Raw genomic sequence first — 13,875 nt, 5'->3', positions numbered from 1 at the left:
TTTCTTTTTAACCTTTATGCAGAGGAAATTATGCGGAAGCTTAATCTGGAAGAATCTACGATTGGAGTCAACATTGGAGGTCGTAACATCAGTAATCTCCACTTGGCAGATGATACAACACTCCTTCCTGAATCTGAGCATGATCTGAAGATCCTGATAAAGAGACTAAAAGAAGAAAGTGAAACAATGGGACTATACCTAAATATCAAAAAGTCCAAGATCATAACAACTATTGGCAGTAGCACCAAAGTCACAATTGAAATTGAGAACATTGAATGCATTGATGATTTCATCTTTCTTGGCTCTATGATCAATCAAAGTGGGGGATGCAGCATGGAAGAGTGAGGATATCAGCCTTAATACAAAGTGCCGGCTAGTCAACACCATTGTCTTCCCCATAACAACCTATGGATGTGAAAGCTGGAGCCTGAAGAAGGAAGACAGGAGGAGAATAGATGCTTCTGAATTATGGTGCTGGAGACGAATGCTGCGAATATCATGGACAGCCAAAGTTACCAACAAGATAGTTTTAGAGAGAAGCAGACCAATCATTAGAAGGGAAGATATGACGGCTAAAGCTCACTTACTTTGGACACATCATGCGATCAAAGTTGATAGAAAAATCATTAATGCTCGGCATGGTCAGCAGCAAAAGGAAACGTTGTCAGCAAAAGATCCGCTGGCTGGACACGATGACGGGGATGACCATGAACCAACTAAAAGAAGCAGTCAGAGACAGGGGCGCATAGCGAAGACTTTCCTATAGAATTGCCAAGGGTTGGACATGACTGAATGGATGACATCATCATCATCAGATGGAAACTCTTGAAGTTGTAGCCAAAGCCTGTCACCCAGGAGATTCCATGACATTTATTTATTTTTCAATTTTTATACTGCTGCTCTCTAAAAAGTTTCACGGCAGTTCACAACAATGATAAAATACAATAAGATACCTTTAAAAAACTAAAATGCCCCTTACATTACAGTTAATCAGATGGCAATCTAGTTCCTATAAAGAGTTCTAATCTCCCCCTCCACCCCCTCATTCAGCCCATGGGTTAAGTTAGAATCATAGAATCATAGAATCATAGAGTTGGAAGGGGCTACACAGGCCATCTAGTCCAACCCCCTGCTCAACGCAGGATCAGCCCAAAGCATCCTAAAGCATCCAAGAAAAATGTGTATCCAACCTTTGCTTGAAGACTGCCAGTGAGGGGGAGCTCACCACCTCCTTAGATAGCCTATTCCACTGCTGAACTACTCTGACTGTGAAATTTTTTTTCCTGATATCTATCCTATATCGTTGTACTTGAAATTTAAACCCATTACTGTGTGTCCTCTCCTCTGCAGCCAACGGAAACAGCATCCTGCCCCCCTCCAAGTGACAACCTGTCAAATACTTAAAGAGGGCTATCATGTCCCCTCTCAACCTCCTTTTCTCCAGGCTGAACATTCCCAAGTCCCTCAACCTATCTTCGTAGGGCTTGGTCCCTTGGCCCCAGATCATCTTCGTCGCTCTCCTCTGTACCCTTTCAATTTTATCTACGTCCTTCTTGAAGTGAAGCCTCCAGAACAGCACACAGTACTCCAGGTGTGGTCTGACCAGTGCTGTATACAATGGGACTATGACATCTTTGGATTTTGATGTGATGCCCCTGTTGATAAAGCCCAAAATGGCATTCACCTTTTTTACCGCTGCATCACACTGCCTGCTCATGTTTAGCTTACAATCCACAAGTACCCCAAGGTCTCATTCACACACAGTGTTACCTAGAAGTGTATTCCCCATCCAGGCATGCTTTTCATTTTTCTGACCCAGATGCAGAACTTTACACTTACCCTTATTAAATTGCACCCTGTTCTCATTTGCCCATTTGCCCATTGTGTTCAGATCTCATTGAACTCTGTCTCTATCTTTGGGAGTATTTGCCAGTCCTCCCAAATTGGTGTCATCTGCAAACTTGATGAGTAGTCCCTCCACCCCCACATCCAGATCATTAATAAATATGTTAAAAAGTACCTGGCCAAGCACCGAGCCCTCAGGTACCCTGCTACTCACCTCCCTCCAGTCTGATGAAATACCATTGACAACAACTCTTTGAGTGCGGTTCTCTAACCCAGTGGTCCCCAACCTTTATTAGGCTGGGGACCGGCAGGGCATTGGGTCGCGCCCGCAGGGACCGCGCCCGCGCGGGCCACGCCCATGCTTCGGGCCGCGCCCGCGAGCCACACCTGCAGGCCGCACCCGCGGATCTGGCCGCGCCCGCGAGCTGCGCCCGGCCGCGCCCGTGGGCCGCACCCGCAAGCCGCGCCCGGCCGTGCCTGCGGGCCGCACCCGCAAGCCACGCCCGGCCGCGCCCGCTGGCCGCACCCACGGATCGGGCCGAGTGGGCGCGGCCTGCACGGGCGCGGCCCGGCCCTGATTCCCTCTCCCCGCCCTCCCGCAGTAAGTAGCTTCCCGGGCCGCAAGCTTGCGGCCTGGGAAGTTTTTTACTGCGGGGGGGGGCGGGGAGAGGGAGCCGCGGCCCGGCGCCATGGCCTTTGCGGCCCGGCGCCGGGCCGCGGCCCGCAGGTTGGGGACCACTGCTCTAACCAATTCCCTATCCACCTAACTATCTGAAAATCCAGATTGCAGCCCTTTAACTTATCCATCAGAACATCATGGGGAACCTTATTAAAAGCTTTACTAAAATCCAAGTAAACGACACCAACCGAATTTCCACGATCCAGCAAACCTGTTACTTGGTCAAAAAAGGAAACCAGGTTGGTCTGGCGGGACCTGTTGGAGACAAATCCATGCTGACTTCCTTGGATCACCAAATTGTCCTCCAGATGTTTGCAGATCGCTCCCTTTAATATCTGCTCCATTATCTTCCCCACAACAGAGGTCAGACTCACTGGTCTGTAGTTTCCCGGGTCATCCTTCCTCTCTTTTTTGAAGATTGGAATAATGTTTGCTCTCTTCCAGTCCTCCGGGACATCTCCAGTCCTTAAAGAGGTCCTGAAGATGATGGACAAGGGTTCTGCAAGTTCTCCGGAAAGTTCTTTGAGCACTCTCAGGTGCATTTCATCAGGCCCAGGGGATTTGAACTAATCCAGTGCAGCTAAATGCCTCTCAACAACCTCTTTGTCCATGTCAACCTGCCACCCAGACACTATCCCTTGGCTACTGCCATCTCTGGATGTGCCTAAACCCTTTGACCTGTGGGAAAAAACAGATGTAAAATAAGCACTAAGCCTTTCTGCTTTCTCTGCATCTTCCATTAGAGTTTGTCCATCCGCACCCAACAGTGGGCCTATTGCCTTCTTTACGTTTGCTCCTCACATAACTGAAAAATCTTTTCTTGTTACAATGGGCTTCCCTGGCCAATCTTAGCTCACTCTCAGCTTTGGCCTTTCTGATGATGAATCTACAGTGCCTAGTAACTTGTAGGTACTCTTCTTTACAGCTCTGTCCTTCCCTCCATTTCCTGAACATTTCCCTTTTCTTTCTTAGTTCCTCTTGAAGTTCTCTGTTCATCCAAATAGGCTTCTTAGAGCTCCTGCAGTGTTTTCGTCTTTCTGGGATAGTCATTGATTGAGCATGCAATAGCTCTTGTTTGAGTAGCGCCCACCCTTCACATGCTCCCTTCCCTTCCAGCATTCTCGTCCATGGTATGACACTCATCATGTCTCTGAGTTTATTAAAATTTGCCCAACGAAAATCCAACATCCGCGTCTGGCTACAAGCTTCCTTGCCTCCCCATCTCAAAAGGAATTCTATGAGGACATGGTAACTTCCCCCTAGGGTCCCCAACTCCTTCACCTCATCCACCAACTCTTGCCTGTTGGTCAGTATTAAGTCCAGTATGGCTGAACCTCTTGTGGGTTCATCTACCATTTGATAAATGAAATTGTCAGCTAGGCAGGTCAGAAAGTTGCACGACTGAGAACGCTTCGCAGAGTTTGTTTCCCAGCACACATCTGGGAAATTGAAGTCACCCATGATGACAAGATACTGCCGCTTGGATATTTTCTCAAGCTGCTCACAAAATGCAGCATCCACATCCTCTCGTTGGTCAGGCGGTCGGTAGCAGACACCAATCACCACACTGTTTGTTTTCCCCTTGCTTATTTTCACCCAGATGCTTTCCACTGTAGATATGCTCTCCTTCACTAGAATTTCCTGACAGGTAAGCCCTTTCCTCACATACAGTGCCACTCTTCCACCTCTTCGATCTATTCTGTTTTTTTCTGAACAGTTCATATCCATCCACCATTACAGTCCAATCATTCCACGACGTTTCTGTAATGCCTATTAGATCAGCATGAATAGTTCCAGCTCTTCCTTCTTATTGCCCATGCTTCGGGCGTTAGTATAAAGGCATCTGAATTATTTTACTTTTGGTTCCCTATGAGCTGGCCTTGCCGGTTGGCCTGCCCCCAATCGGTCTCATTCCTTACACTCCCTATGTTGATTGTCTCCTTCCCCTTGTGGCTTCAGTTTAAAGCTCTCCTGATGAATCTCCACAGGTTCCCGCCAAACACATTCTTCCCCAACTTTGATAAGTGCAGTCCATCAGGTGCTAGTAGGCCTTCCTCAAGAAAGCCTATCCCATGGTCCCAGAAACCAAATCTCTCCTGCCGGCACCAACTACGCAGCCACTGATTCACCTCCATTATCTTCCTCTCCCGACACATTCCTCTTCCCTTGACAGGCAAGATTGAAGAGAATACCACTTGTGCCCCCATTTGCTTGAGCTTGCTCCCCAGATAATAGGAGCGATGGTATTCATGGACATGTCATTCGTTCCCACTTGGACCATCACAAATGGGTAGCGATCTGTAGATTTGAGGAGTTTGGGCAGCCGTTCTGAAACGCCTTTAATTTTGGCCCCTGGCAAGCAACACACCTCTCAGGTTAGGGGTTCGGGCCCAGCCACATGGCGATCCATTCCTCTTAGCAGGGAGTCTCCAATTACTAGTACTCCCCTTTTTTTTTCTTCTCAACTCCATTTCCTTCTATCCCCGTGGCCTCTTCACGTTGTCTTAGACTTTGTTTTGGGACCTCGTCCCTCGTTGACACTTGCACCTCCTCTGCAAGGGCCTGAAATCTATTCTGGAGCTCCAAAGGCCACGAGAACTGTCTCGCTCTATGCCTTTGAGTCTTTTTCTGAACTGTCTGTAGAGGCTCCGTATTGAGGTCAATCCCCGTATCCTCTTCATGACTGGTTGTATCCTCTTTATTGCACAGCTCTGGTCTATGAGCTCCTCCCCTTTCTTAATTTGGGTCAGAGTAATAATACTGTCTTCTAATCCCCAAACTTTTCCTCCAAAAGTTTTACCAGCTTACACTTGGGGCAGATGTAGTCCATCTTGTCTTCAGGGATGAAGGCAATCATGTCACACTCACTGCAGATGATGGGATGAGTGTCCTGGAGAAGAAGTTCTCTTCTTCTGAGAGCGAAGGACCAGATACAATCATACTTTAGGGGGGGATCCTCCGATGGCAACACCGAGACTCCACACTGGCCTCAATCATACGCCTGGCAAGACCAGCTCCGTCTTGCAGGTCCTGTGGAAAACTGACAACTCTGGCAGGACCCTCTCTGATTCTGGGATCTCATTACACCAGGTTGGGGCCAAGACTGAAAAGGGCCTGGCCCTTCTTGAGGCCAGGTGGATGTCCCAGGGGTCTGGGACAACCAGTGGATTCATACCTGCAGAGCAAAGAGGCCTGTGGGGGGCATAAGCAGATGAGACCCAGGCCACGTATAGTCTTAAAGGTCAATACCAGCACCTTGAACTTGACCTGGAAGCAGAGTGGTAACCAGTGCAGATGTTGCAGCACCGGCTGAATATGGGCCCTGCATGGTGTTCTAGTGAGGACCCTGGCAGCCACATTTTGTACCGGCTCCAGGTTCCAGGTCAAATCCAAGGGCAGGCCCATGTAGAGCAAGTTACAGAAGTCTAATCTGGAAGTAACCATTGCATGGATCACTGTAGCCAAGTGGCCAGAGGACAGGTAGGGTGCTAGTTGCAGCGTTTGGCGGAGATGGAAGTATTCAATTCAGGCAAGTTTCGTGACCTGAGCCTCCATGGAAAGGGAGGCATCCAAGGTCATTCCCAAATTCCTGGCAACCAGTCCAGGTGTTAATTGCACCCCATCCAGGCAAGGGAGATGCAGCTCCTGATCCTGCCCTCTTAGAATCATAGAATCATACAATAATAGAGTTGGAAGGGACTTCATAGGCCATCTAGTCCAACCCCCTGCACTATGCAGGACACTCACATCCCAATCGCTCATCTACTGTAACCTGCCACCCCTTTGCCTTCCCGGAATCAGCCTCTCCGTCAGATGGGTATCTAGCCTCTGTTTAAAAATTTCCAAAGATGGAGAACCCACTACCTCCTGAGAAACCGCTCTAACTGTCAAGAACTTCTTCTGGATGTTTAGATGGAATTTCTTTTGAATTAATTTCATCCCATTCGTTCGGGTCTGTCCCTCTCGGGCAAGAGAGAACAATTCTGCTCCATCTTCCATATGGCACCCTTTTAAATACTTGAATACAGATCCCCTCTCAGTCGTCTCCTCTCCAGGCTAAACAGACCAAGCTCCCCCAATCTTTCTTCATACGTCTCCAAACCCCTTACCATCTTTGTTGCCCTCCTCTGGACACGCTCCAGTTTGTCAACATCCCTCTTCAACTGGGGTGCCCAAAACTGAACACAGTACTCCAAGTCACGGCCGAACCAGAGCTGGAGCTCTCCAGGATCTCATTCTACCATGTAGGGGCCAAGACTGGAAAGGCCCTGGCTTTGGTCAAGGCTAGGCACAACTTTTTCATGAGAAAGGCGGGATTAGAGGAATCACAAATTGGGATCAAGATTGCAGGGAGAAATATCAACAACCTCAGATATGCAGATGATACCACTCTAATGGCAGAAAGTGAAGAGGAACTAAAGAGCCTGTTGATGCGGGTGAAGGAGGAGTGCAAAAGTTGGCTTGAAACTCAACATCAAGAAAACAAAGATCATGGCATCCGGCCCTCTCAATTCCTGGCAAATCGATGGGGAAGAAATGGAGATAGTGACAGATTTTATTTTCCTGGGCTCCAAGATCACTGCAGATGGGGACAGCAGCAAAGAAATTAAAAGACGCTTGCTCCTGGGGAGGAAAGCTATGGCAAATCTAGACAGCATCCTAAAAAGCAGAGACATCACCCTGCCAACAAAAGTGCGTTTAGTCAAGGCTATGGTATTCCCAGTTTCAATGTATGGCTGCGAAAGTTGGACCATAAGGAAGGCCGAGCGTCAAAGAATTGAGGCTTTTGAACTCTGGTGCTGGAGAAGACTCTTGCGAGTCCCTTGGACTGCAAGGCGAACAAACCGGTCAGTCCTAGAGGAGATCAGCCCTGACTGCTCCTTAGAAGGCCAGATCCTGAAGATGAAGCTCAGATACTTTGGCCACCTCATGAGAAGGAAGGACTCCCTGGAGAAGAGCCTAATGCTGGGAGCGATTGAGGGCAAAAGAAGAAGGGGATGACAGAGAATGAGGTTGCTGGATGGAGTCATTGAAGCAGTAGGTGCAAATGGACTCTGGGGAATGGTAGAGGACAGGAAGGCCTGGAGGATCATTGTCCATGGGGTCGCGATGGGTCAGACACGACTTCGCACCTAACAACAACAACAACAAGGCACAACTTTTGTGGGCCTGGGACCACCAAACTGTTGGAACTGGCTGTATGTAATGCTTTTTGGGGAAACATTTGGAGATTCGGTCCATCAGATATGCCAGACCCAGTCTGCAAATTGTCTTGAGGGTCAAAACCAGCATCTTGAACCTAATTCGGTACGGTACTGGGAGCTAGTGCAGTTGCCCTCCAAGCTGTCCTAGTGAGAACCAGGACAAGGGAAGTCTACTCCAGAGCTCACTGTTGTGTGGATGGTGGTCTGGAGCCAGGTAGGGAGCTAGTAATCCTAACCTGGCATAGATTAAAAAATGCCTGCTGAGCTACTTTGGTGACTTGAGCCACCATAGAAAGGGAGACATCAAGTATCACTCCCGGATTCCTAGTGGTCTGTGCAGCCATAAGTAGCACAGTAACCTGGCTGGGTAGGCACGCTTCCTGCACTGGGCCTTTCCTACCCAGCCACAGGACCTCCATCTTTTTAGAGTTCAGCTTCAAGTGATTCTGCTTTAACCAGTCACCCACAGCCTCCAGACATCTGGCCAGTTGGGGAGGAGGGAGTTTGGTCAGTTGCCCTTCGGGAGGTAGAGCTGAGAGTTATCGGCATACTGATGACACCCAAGCCCAAACCTTCAGATGTTGACATTGATGAGTCATACAGTATTTATTAACTAGAAAATAAGCCCGCTGTAATCCAAATACAGCGGGCTCTAGGGAGGCTGTGATGGCAGCAGGGCCAGAGCACGTACCAGAGGCCGGGTGTTGGCCATCTGGGGAGGCGGCAGCGACTAATCCTGGCCCACCCCCCAGCCCGTGGCTTACCGGAGTGCCTGTGCAAGGCAGAAAGCGGAGGCAGCCGGGCTGGAGGGCAGGAGAGAGCTGGCTGCTGGAGTCTGGAGCTGCTCAGCGTGGCTCCCTGGGCGCGGCTGGGGCAGCTTCGGCCGTCTGGTGGGCAGGGTGGGCGGAGGCGGCGCTCCAGCGCGATGTTGAGGCTTCTGCTTGCGGCTCCGTGGGACAGCGGGCGAGCGGAGTGTTGTGCGAGCGGCACGGCTCCTCTTGCGCGGTTTCGGTGTCAGGTGGGCGGGGTGGCCGGCAGCGCCGCTCCCACGGCGAGGCCGGCTCCGTGGGACAGCGGGGAAGCAGAGCATTGTGCGGGCAGCGCGGCGCAGCGCCTCGTGCGCTGTTTCCGGAGGCTTGGGCGTCAGGTGGGCGGGGTGGCCAGCGGCGCTGCTCCCCCACTGTGCTCAGGCTGGAGGTCCCGGCTCTGTGCAGGCGGGGCGGGCGGCGGCTGCAGCGAGGCGGGGACATCTTGTGGCGGCGCAGGCTGCTCCCGGCTGCGTGGGCCCGTTGTTGGTGGCGGCATCTGGGCCCTCCTGGTCTCGCGGGCAGGCGGCAACCTGCCCTATGGACTGTGAGCCAGGTACTGGCGCTTTTCGGCTGTGTTTTTTTTTTTAATGTCGGTGGCTCCTTGGAGTTTTCTGTTGCGGCCATGAGGGCTGGGAGCCCCCAGGCCGGCGGCTTGACGCCCGGCGAGCCAAGTACTGGCGCTTTTCGGCTGTGTTTTTTTTTTTAATGTCGGTGGCTCCTCGGAGTTTTCTGTTGCGGCCATGAGGGCTGGGAGCCCCCAGGCCGGCGGCTTGACGCCCGGCGAGCCAAGTACTGGCGCTTTTCGGCTGTGTTTTTTTTTTTAATGTCGGTGGCTCCTCGGAGTTTTCTGTTGCGGCCATGAGGGCTGGGAGCCCCCAGGCCGGCGGCTTGATGCCCGGCGAGCCAAGTACTGGCGCTTTTCGGCTGTGTTTTTTTTTTTTTTTTAATGTCGGCGGCTCCTCGGAGTTTTCTGTTGCGGCCATGAGGGCTGGGAGCCCCCAGGCCGGCGGCTTGACGCCCGGCGAGCCAAGTACTGGCGCTTTTCGGCTATGTTTTTTTTTTAATGTCAGTGGCTCCTCGGAGTTTTCTGTTGCGGCCATGAGGGCTGGGAGCCCCCAGGACGGCGGCTTGACGCCCGGCGAGCCAAGTACTGGCTCTTTTCGGCTGTGTTTTTTTTTTTTTAATGTCGGCGGCTCCTCGGAGTTTTCTGTTGCGGCCATGAGGGCTGGGAGCCCCCAGGCCGGCGGCTTGATGCCCGGCGAGCCAGGTAATGGCGCTTTTCGGCTGTTTTTGTTTTTGTTATTAATGTCGATGGCTCCTCAGAGTTTTCTGTTGCGGCCATGAGGGCTGGGAGCCCCCAGGCCGGCGGCTTGACGCCCGGCAAGCCAGGTACTGGCGCTTTTCGGCTGTTTTTTTTGTTTTGTTTTTAATGTTGATGGCTCCTCGGAGTTTTCTGTTGCCTCTCGGCGCGTCAGGCCGGCGGCCAGGGAGCCCCCGGCAGCCGCGCTGCGCACGGCTGCCGGAGGCTCCCTTGCGGACGGCCTGACGCGTCGGAGGCACTTTGCGCCTCCGACGCGTCAGGCCGGCGGCAAAGAAGCAACTGCGAGCCGCGCTGTGCGCGGCTCGCAGTTGCTCGGGGCTGGGAATCGGAGGGACCAATCGGCAGGTCCCTCCAATTGTCTGTCCGGAGGAAGGGTCCAATCCGGACCCTTCCTCATCCCGGACATATCCCGCCTCAGAATGCCTTACCATTTTATTTAGTCGGTGGCGCCCGTGGCGCCACGGGCGGTGTTAAGATGTTTATCCAGAGAGGGACACAAAGTAGGTGAGAGATTTGCTAAGGAAGTCTAAGCTGAGGATGGTGGGTACTCCCTCCCATGTGGAGGCAGAAAGACCAGCCTGATTCCCACGAGGAGGATGGGGAAGAGGGTGTCCCACAGGTACCAGGCAGAATGCCCCCCCATCCTCAAGCCAAATGAGCCTTCATGAGAAATCCCGGGTTCCTTTCTCAGGCTGCCATTTTCTACCTGTGGTGTTACTGCTTTCCCCCAGAACCAGATTGTGGCCAGAGCCTGCTCACATGTCAAGGCCTGCCTGCCTGCCTGCCTGCCTGCCTGCCTGCCAGCCTGGGGAAGCAGTGAAGTGGGTGTTTAATCTCAATAGATCTGCTGCTTTAGCCTGAGGGCTGGGGGGGGGGGAGAAGAGCCACTAATAAGGTTGAGGGGTTTCCTGGGGAAAGGCCTTATTCTGAGAACCCTTCACAGGTAAGTTTGCCCACTCATAGTTGGAGCCATTTAGCAGTGTGATCCAAAGCAGAGTTGCATCCTTAGGAACCCGTTTCCATCAGTGGCATAACGTTTCCATCAGTGGCATAGGACTGTATGAAAATATTGGACCACACACTACTAAAACCACTGTTGTTTCTCCCTGCCTTACCTCAATTCCCTCAGTCCCTCCTCGGTTCTTACTTGCTGCTCATTCTGTACAGTTTTCCATAGTGCCCCAGGGCTGCCACACAAGCTAGTGGTCCATGTGGACAGTTAACTAGGCCGCTTGGCCATCTGTGGCCTTTAATGGAGATGGGAGGATTCCTCTTTTTAAATGTTTTAGATAATAATCTAGAGGCAGTCCCTACTTGTGCCAAGCAACTCGGAAAGTGTCTATTTCCCACCCTATTGTAACCAGCAGGGCTTCCCCTCTCGCCCCTTCCTGATCTCAAAGTTCCACAGGTCAGCCATCTCCGTCGCTGCTGACCTGCTGAAATATCATTCGGATCATTGGGTCTTGAAAGCACTGAAAACCTCTGGAGAGGAAGGAAACATTGAAGCTGTTGCAGAGCACAGCAGCAAGCTCTCTGAGCAGAAAGGGCAGTTGCTGGAAGTAAGTGAGAGTCACCTTTGTTATTTGGGCTGGGGCAAGCAAGAAGGGTTCAAAAGACCCTTTTGGTGTTTTGGGCAGTTTGAGTTCTGCTTCATTGAGGGCACAGCTACCTGCAGTGTGTGTGTATGTGTGTGTGCCTGTGTGTGTGTCTTGCCTCCTTGCAGTGACAAGGGTTCGCATGGAAATGGCTCTCAGGGTGCCTGTGGTTTCCCAAGGTCCTTGGCCACCTGGATGCTCGGGCGCATTTGCTGAAGCCGGTATGAAAATTTCAGAAGGAGAGTTTGGGGAAGGTGTGCTGGGTGGGAAAGAGCTAATTGTTCTCCTCTTCACAATTTTCTAAATGTTTGGCAGAATTGTTCTCAGACTTCCACAAAATGTCCAGTTTGACACTGTGTTGGTTGATGCAGGTTCTGAACCCCGAGAGCTTCTTATTTGGCACTCACACTAGAATGTTAGATTCAGGTGGGAAGCTGCGTTGGTCTGAAGCAACAGAGCCAGAATCCAGTGGTCTCTTTAAGACCAATAGTTTTATTTGTTTACTAGCTTCAAAGCCCGTTCCTAAGAACGGGCCTTGAAAGGGTCCCCTCCCCTGGCCCCTGGCCAGGCAGCTTAAGGTGGCTTTGGGCCGCAGCTGGCAGCCGGATCAAGTGGGGTGGGCAAAGGCTGGCCAGCTCCTTAGCAGGCAGCAGGACAGGAGGCCCTCATTAGCAGGCCCTGCTTAGCAGGGCAAGAGGCCCCCGTTAGTAGGCCTTCCACCACGACCCTATGCCCAGGCCCCTCCCCCCCTTACCTGCTGCTGGCTCCAGGCACTGAGGTGCGTCTGAGAGCAAAGAGGCTAGATTCCAGGGATGGAGGGCAGGAGCTGCAGGGGCTGGCTGCATCCTGATTGGCCCTATTCCAACTTGGACAGCCGGACACGTTCCACCCCCCAGGCTGTTTCACAAATATATAGAGGAACCATGGATACCCCAGCACCTCCCAAGGAAGCCTGTTCCACTGAGGATCTGCTTTAAATGTCAGGAACTTCTTCTGGATGTTTAGCCGAAACGTGTTTTGAATTAATTTCAACCCACTGGTTCGCGTCCAACCATCTGGGGTAACAGAAAACAACTCTGCTCCATCCTCTGTATCAGTGGTCCCCAACCTTTTTATCACCGGGGACCGGTCAACGCTTGACAATTTTACTGAGGCCTCGGGGGGGGGGGGTTGTCTTTTGCTGAGGGAGGTCGCTGCCACTGCCTGAGCCCCTGCTCCACTTGCTTTCCTGTCGGCGCCCCTGACATGGCGGCCGCTGGAGAGCACCAAAGGTGAGCTGGCGGCAGAGTGGCAGGGCAGCCCCCGAGGCAGCAGCCAGGGAGGAGGATGAGGAGGAGCCGTGGCCTGGTACTGACTGATCCACGGACCAGTACCGGTCCTTGGACCGGGGGGTTGGGGACCACTGCTCTATATGCTAGCCCTTCAAGTATTTGAAGATGATCATCTTATCACCGCTTAGTTGTCTTCTCTCCAGGCTAAACAGACCAAGCTCATTCAACCTTTCCTGGCAGAACTGGAGAACAATGAGGTCTGTAGGAAGGTGCTGGCTTCCCAGATAAAGAACAGAAGAAGAGGATTTGAATAAGAGGGAAGGAGGAGTGAGTTAGCCCTAGAGGACCCTGTGGGAGTCTGACCCTGAGAAAGCTGCTCTGGAGAGGGGGATCCAGAGAACATTTCCCCATCACCAATTGTTCTTAGCAGTTGTAGTTAGAAAGGGAAGAGGGGAGGGGTTTGGACTCTGTTGGGAGTGATTGGGAGTGGAATGGTTTGGGTGGGTGGGGTTGATTTTGCAGCTAGTTAGTCTGGAGTTAGATTAGGAGTTAGGTTGCTCACATCCCTTTGGTGGTAGCATGCCAGGTCAGGGGTGTTATTAGCAGAGGGGCCCAACCTGGAACAGGGATACCAACGCTAGTGAGCCAAGGGAGGTATGACAGTGGGAGTAGCTTTGACAAGAGAAAAGCATAGAGCTAGGAGGGTTCACGGAGGCCCCGCCCATTGAGATTTTTTTTTTATAGTTTTATTTTTTATTATTATATAAAGCATTTACAGAAAAATTAAGAAAAAAGCGGCCAGCTGATATGGTTTGCCATCTCTTTTAACATACATATTCAGTTCCCATCACATATTATTCCTAATCTAGAAGTTTTTACCATTTTTCTTAGCAAAGTGATTGTTAATACATATGAGAATATGATCTGTTATAAGAATATATTCTGTTATTATCTTAAATGATATAAGGTCAGTCCCCTTCATAAATTGACCCTGACCTAGGAGTTACTACTGCCGTCTTGTTAATACCTATGAAGTATAGTTTGTCATCCTCTTTTAGCATACATATTAACATACATATTCAATTCCCATCACATATTGATCCTGATCTAGGAGTTATTACCATCTTTCTTAGCAGAGTAGTTGTTAATAC

The 13,875-nt window shown here is 51.2% G+C and overlaps 1 protein-coding gene across 7 annotated transcripts in view; it reads left to right on the top strand.

Moving 5' to 3' along the window:
- The window catches only part of CTNNAL1 (catenin alpha like 1), a 106,665-nt gene that overhangs the window by 49,793 nt on the left and 42,997 nt on the right, over positions 1 to 13,875 (top strand). For 5 of the 7 annotated variants that reach the window (XM_077310387.1, XM_077310386.1, XM_077310390.1 and 2 more), the window contains one exon: positions 11,259 to 11,417. The exons of the other annotated variants lie outside the window; for them this stretch is intronic. In XM_077310387.1, the coding sequence (XP_077166502.1) occupies positions 11,259 to 11,417 (159 nt within the window). The remainder of the gene's footprint in view (positions 1 to 11,258; positions 11,418 to 13,875) is intronic. 7 annotated transcript variants of the gene reach the window in all.

This window comes from Paroedura picta, chromosome 14 (genome assembly GCF_049243985.1).
Source record: "Paroedura picta isolate Pp20150507F chromosome 14, Ppicta_v3.0, whole genome shotgun sequence".
In the NCBI taxonomy this organism is placed as follows: Eukaryota; Metazoa; Chordata; class Lepidosauria; order Squamata; family Gekkonidae; genus Paroedura; species Paroedura picta.
The sequence above is the reverse complement of the archived record's forward strand: the minus strand, read 5'-3'. Positions and strand labels throughout refer to the sequence as shown.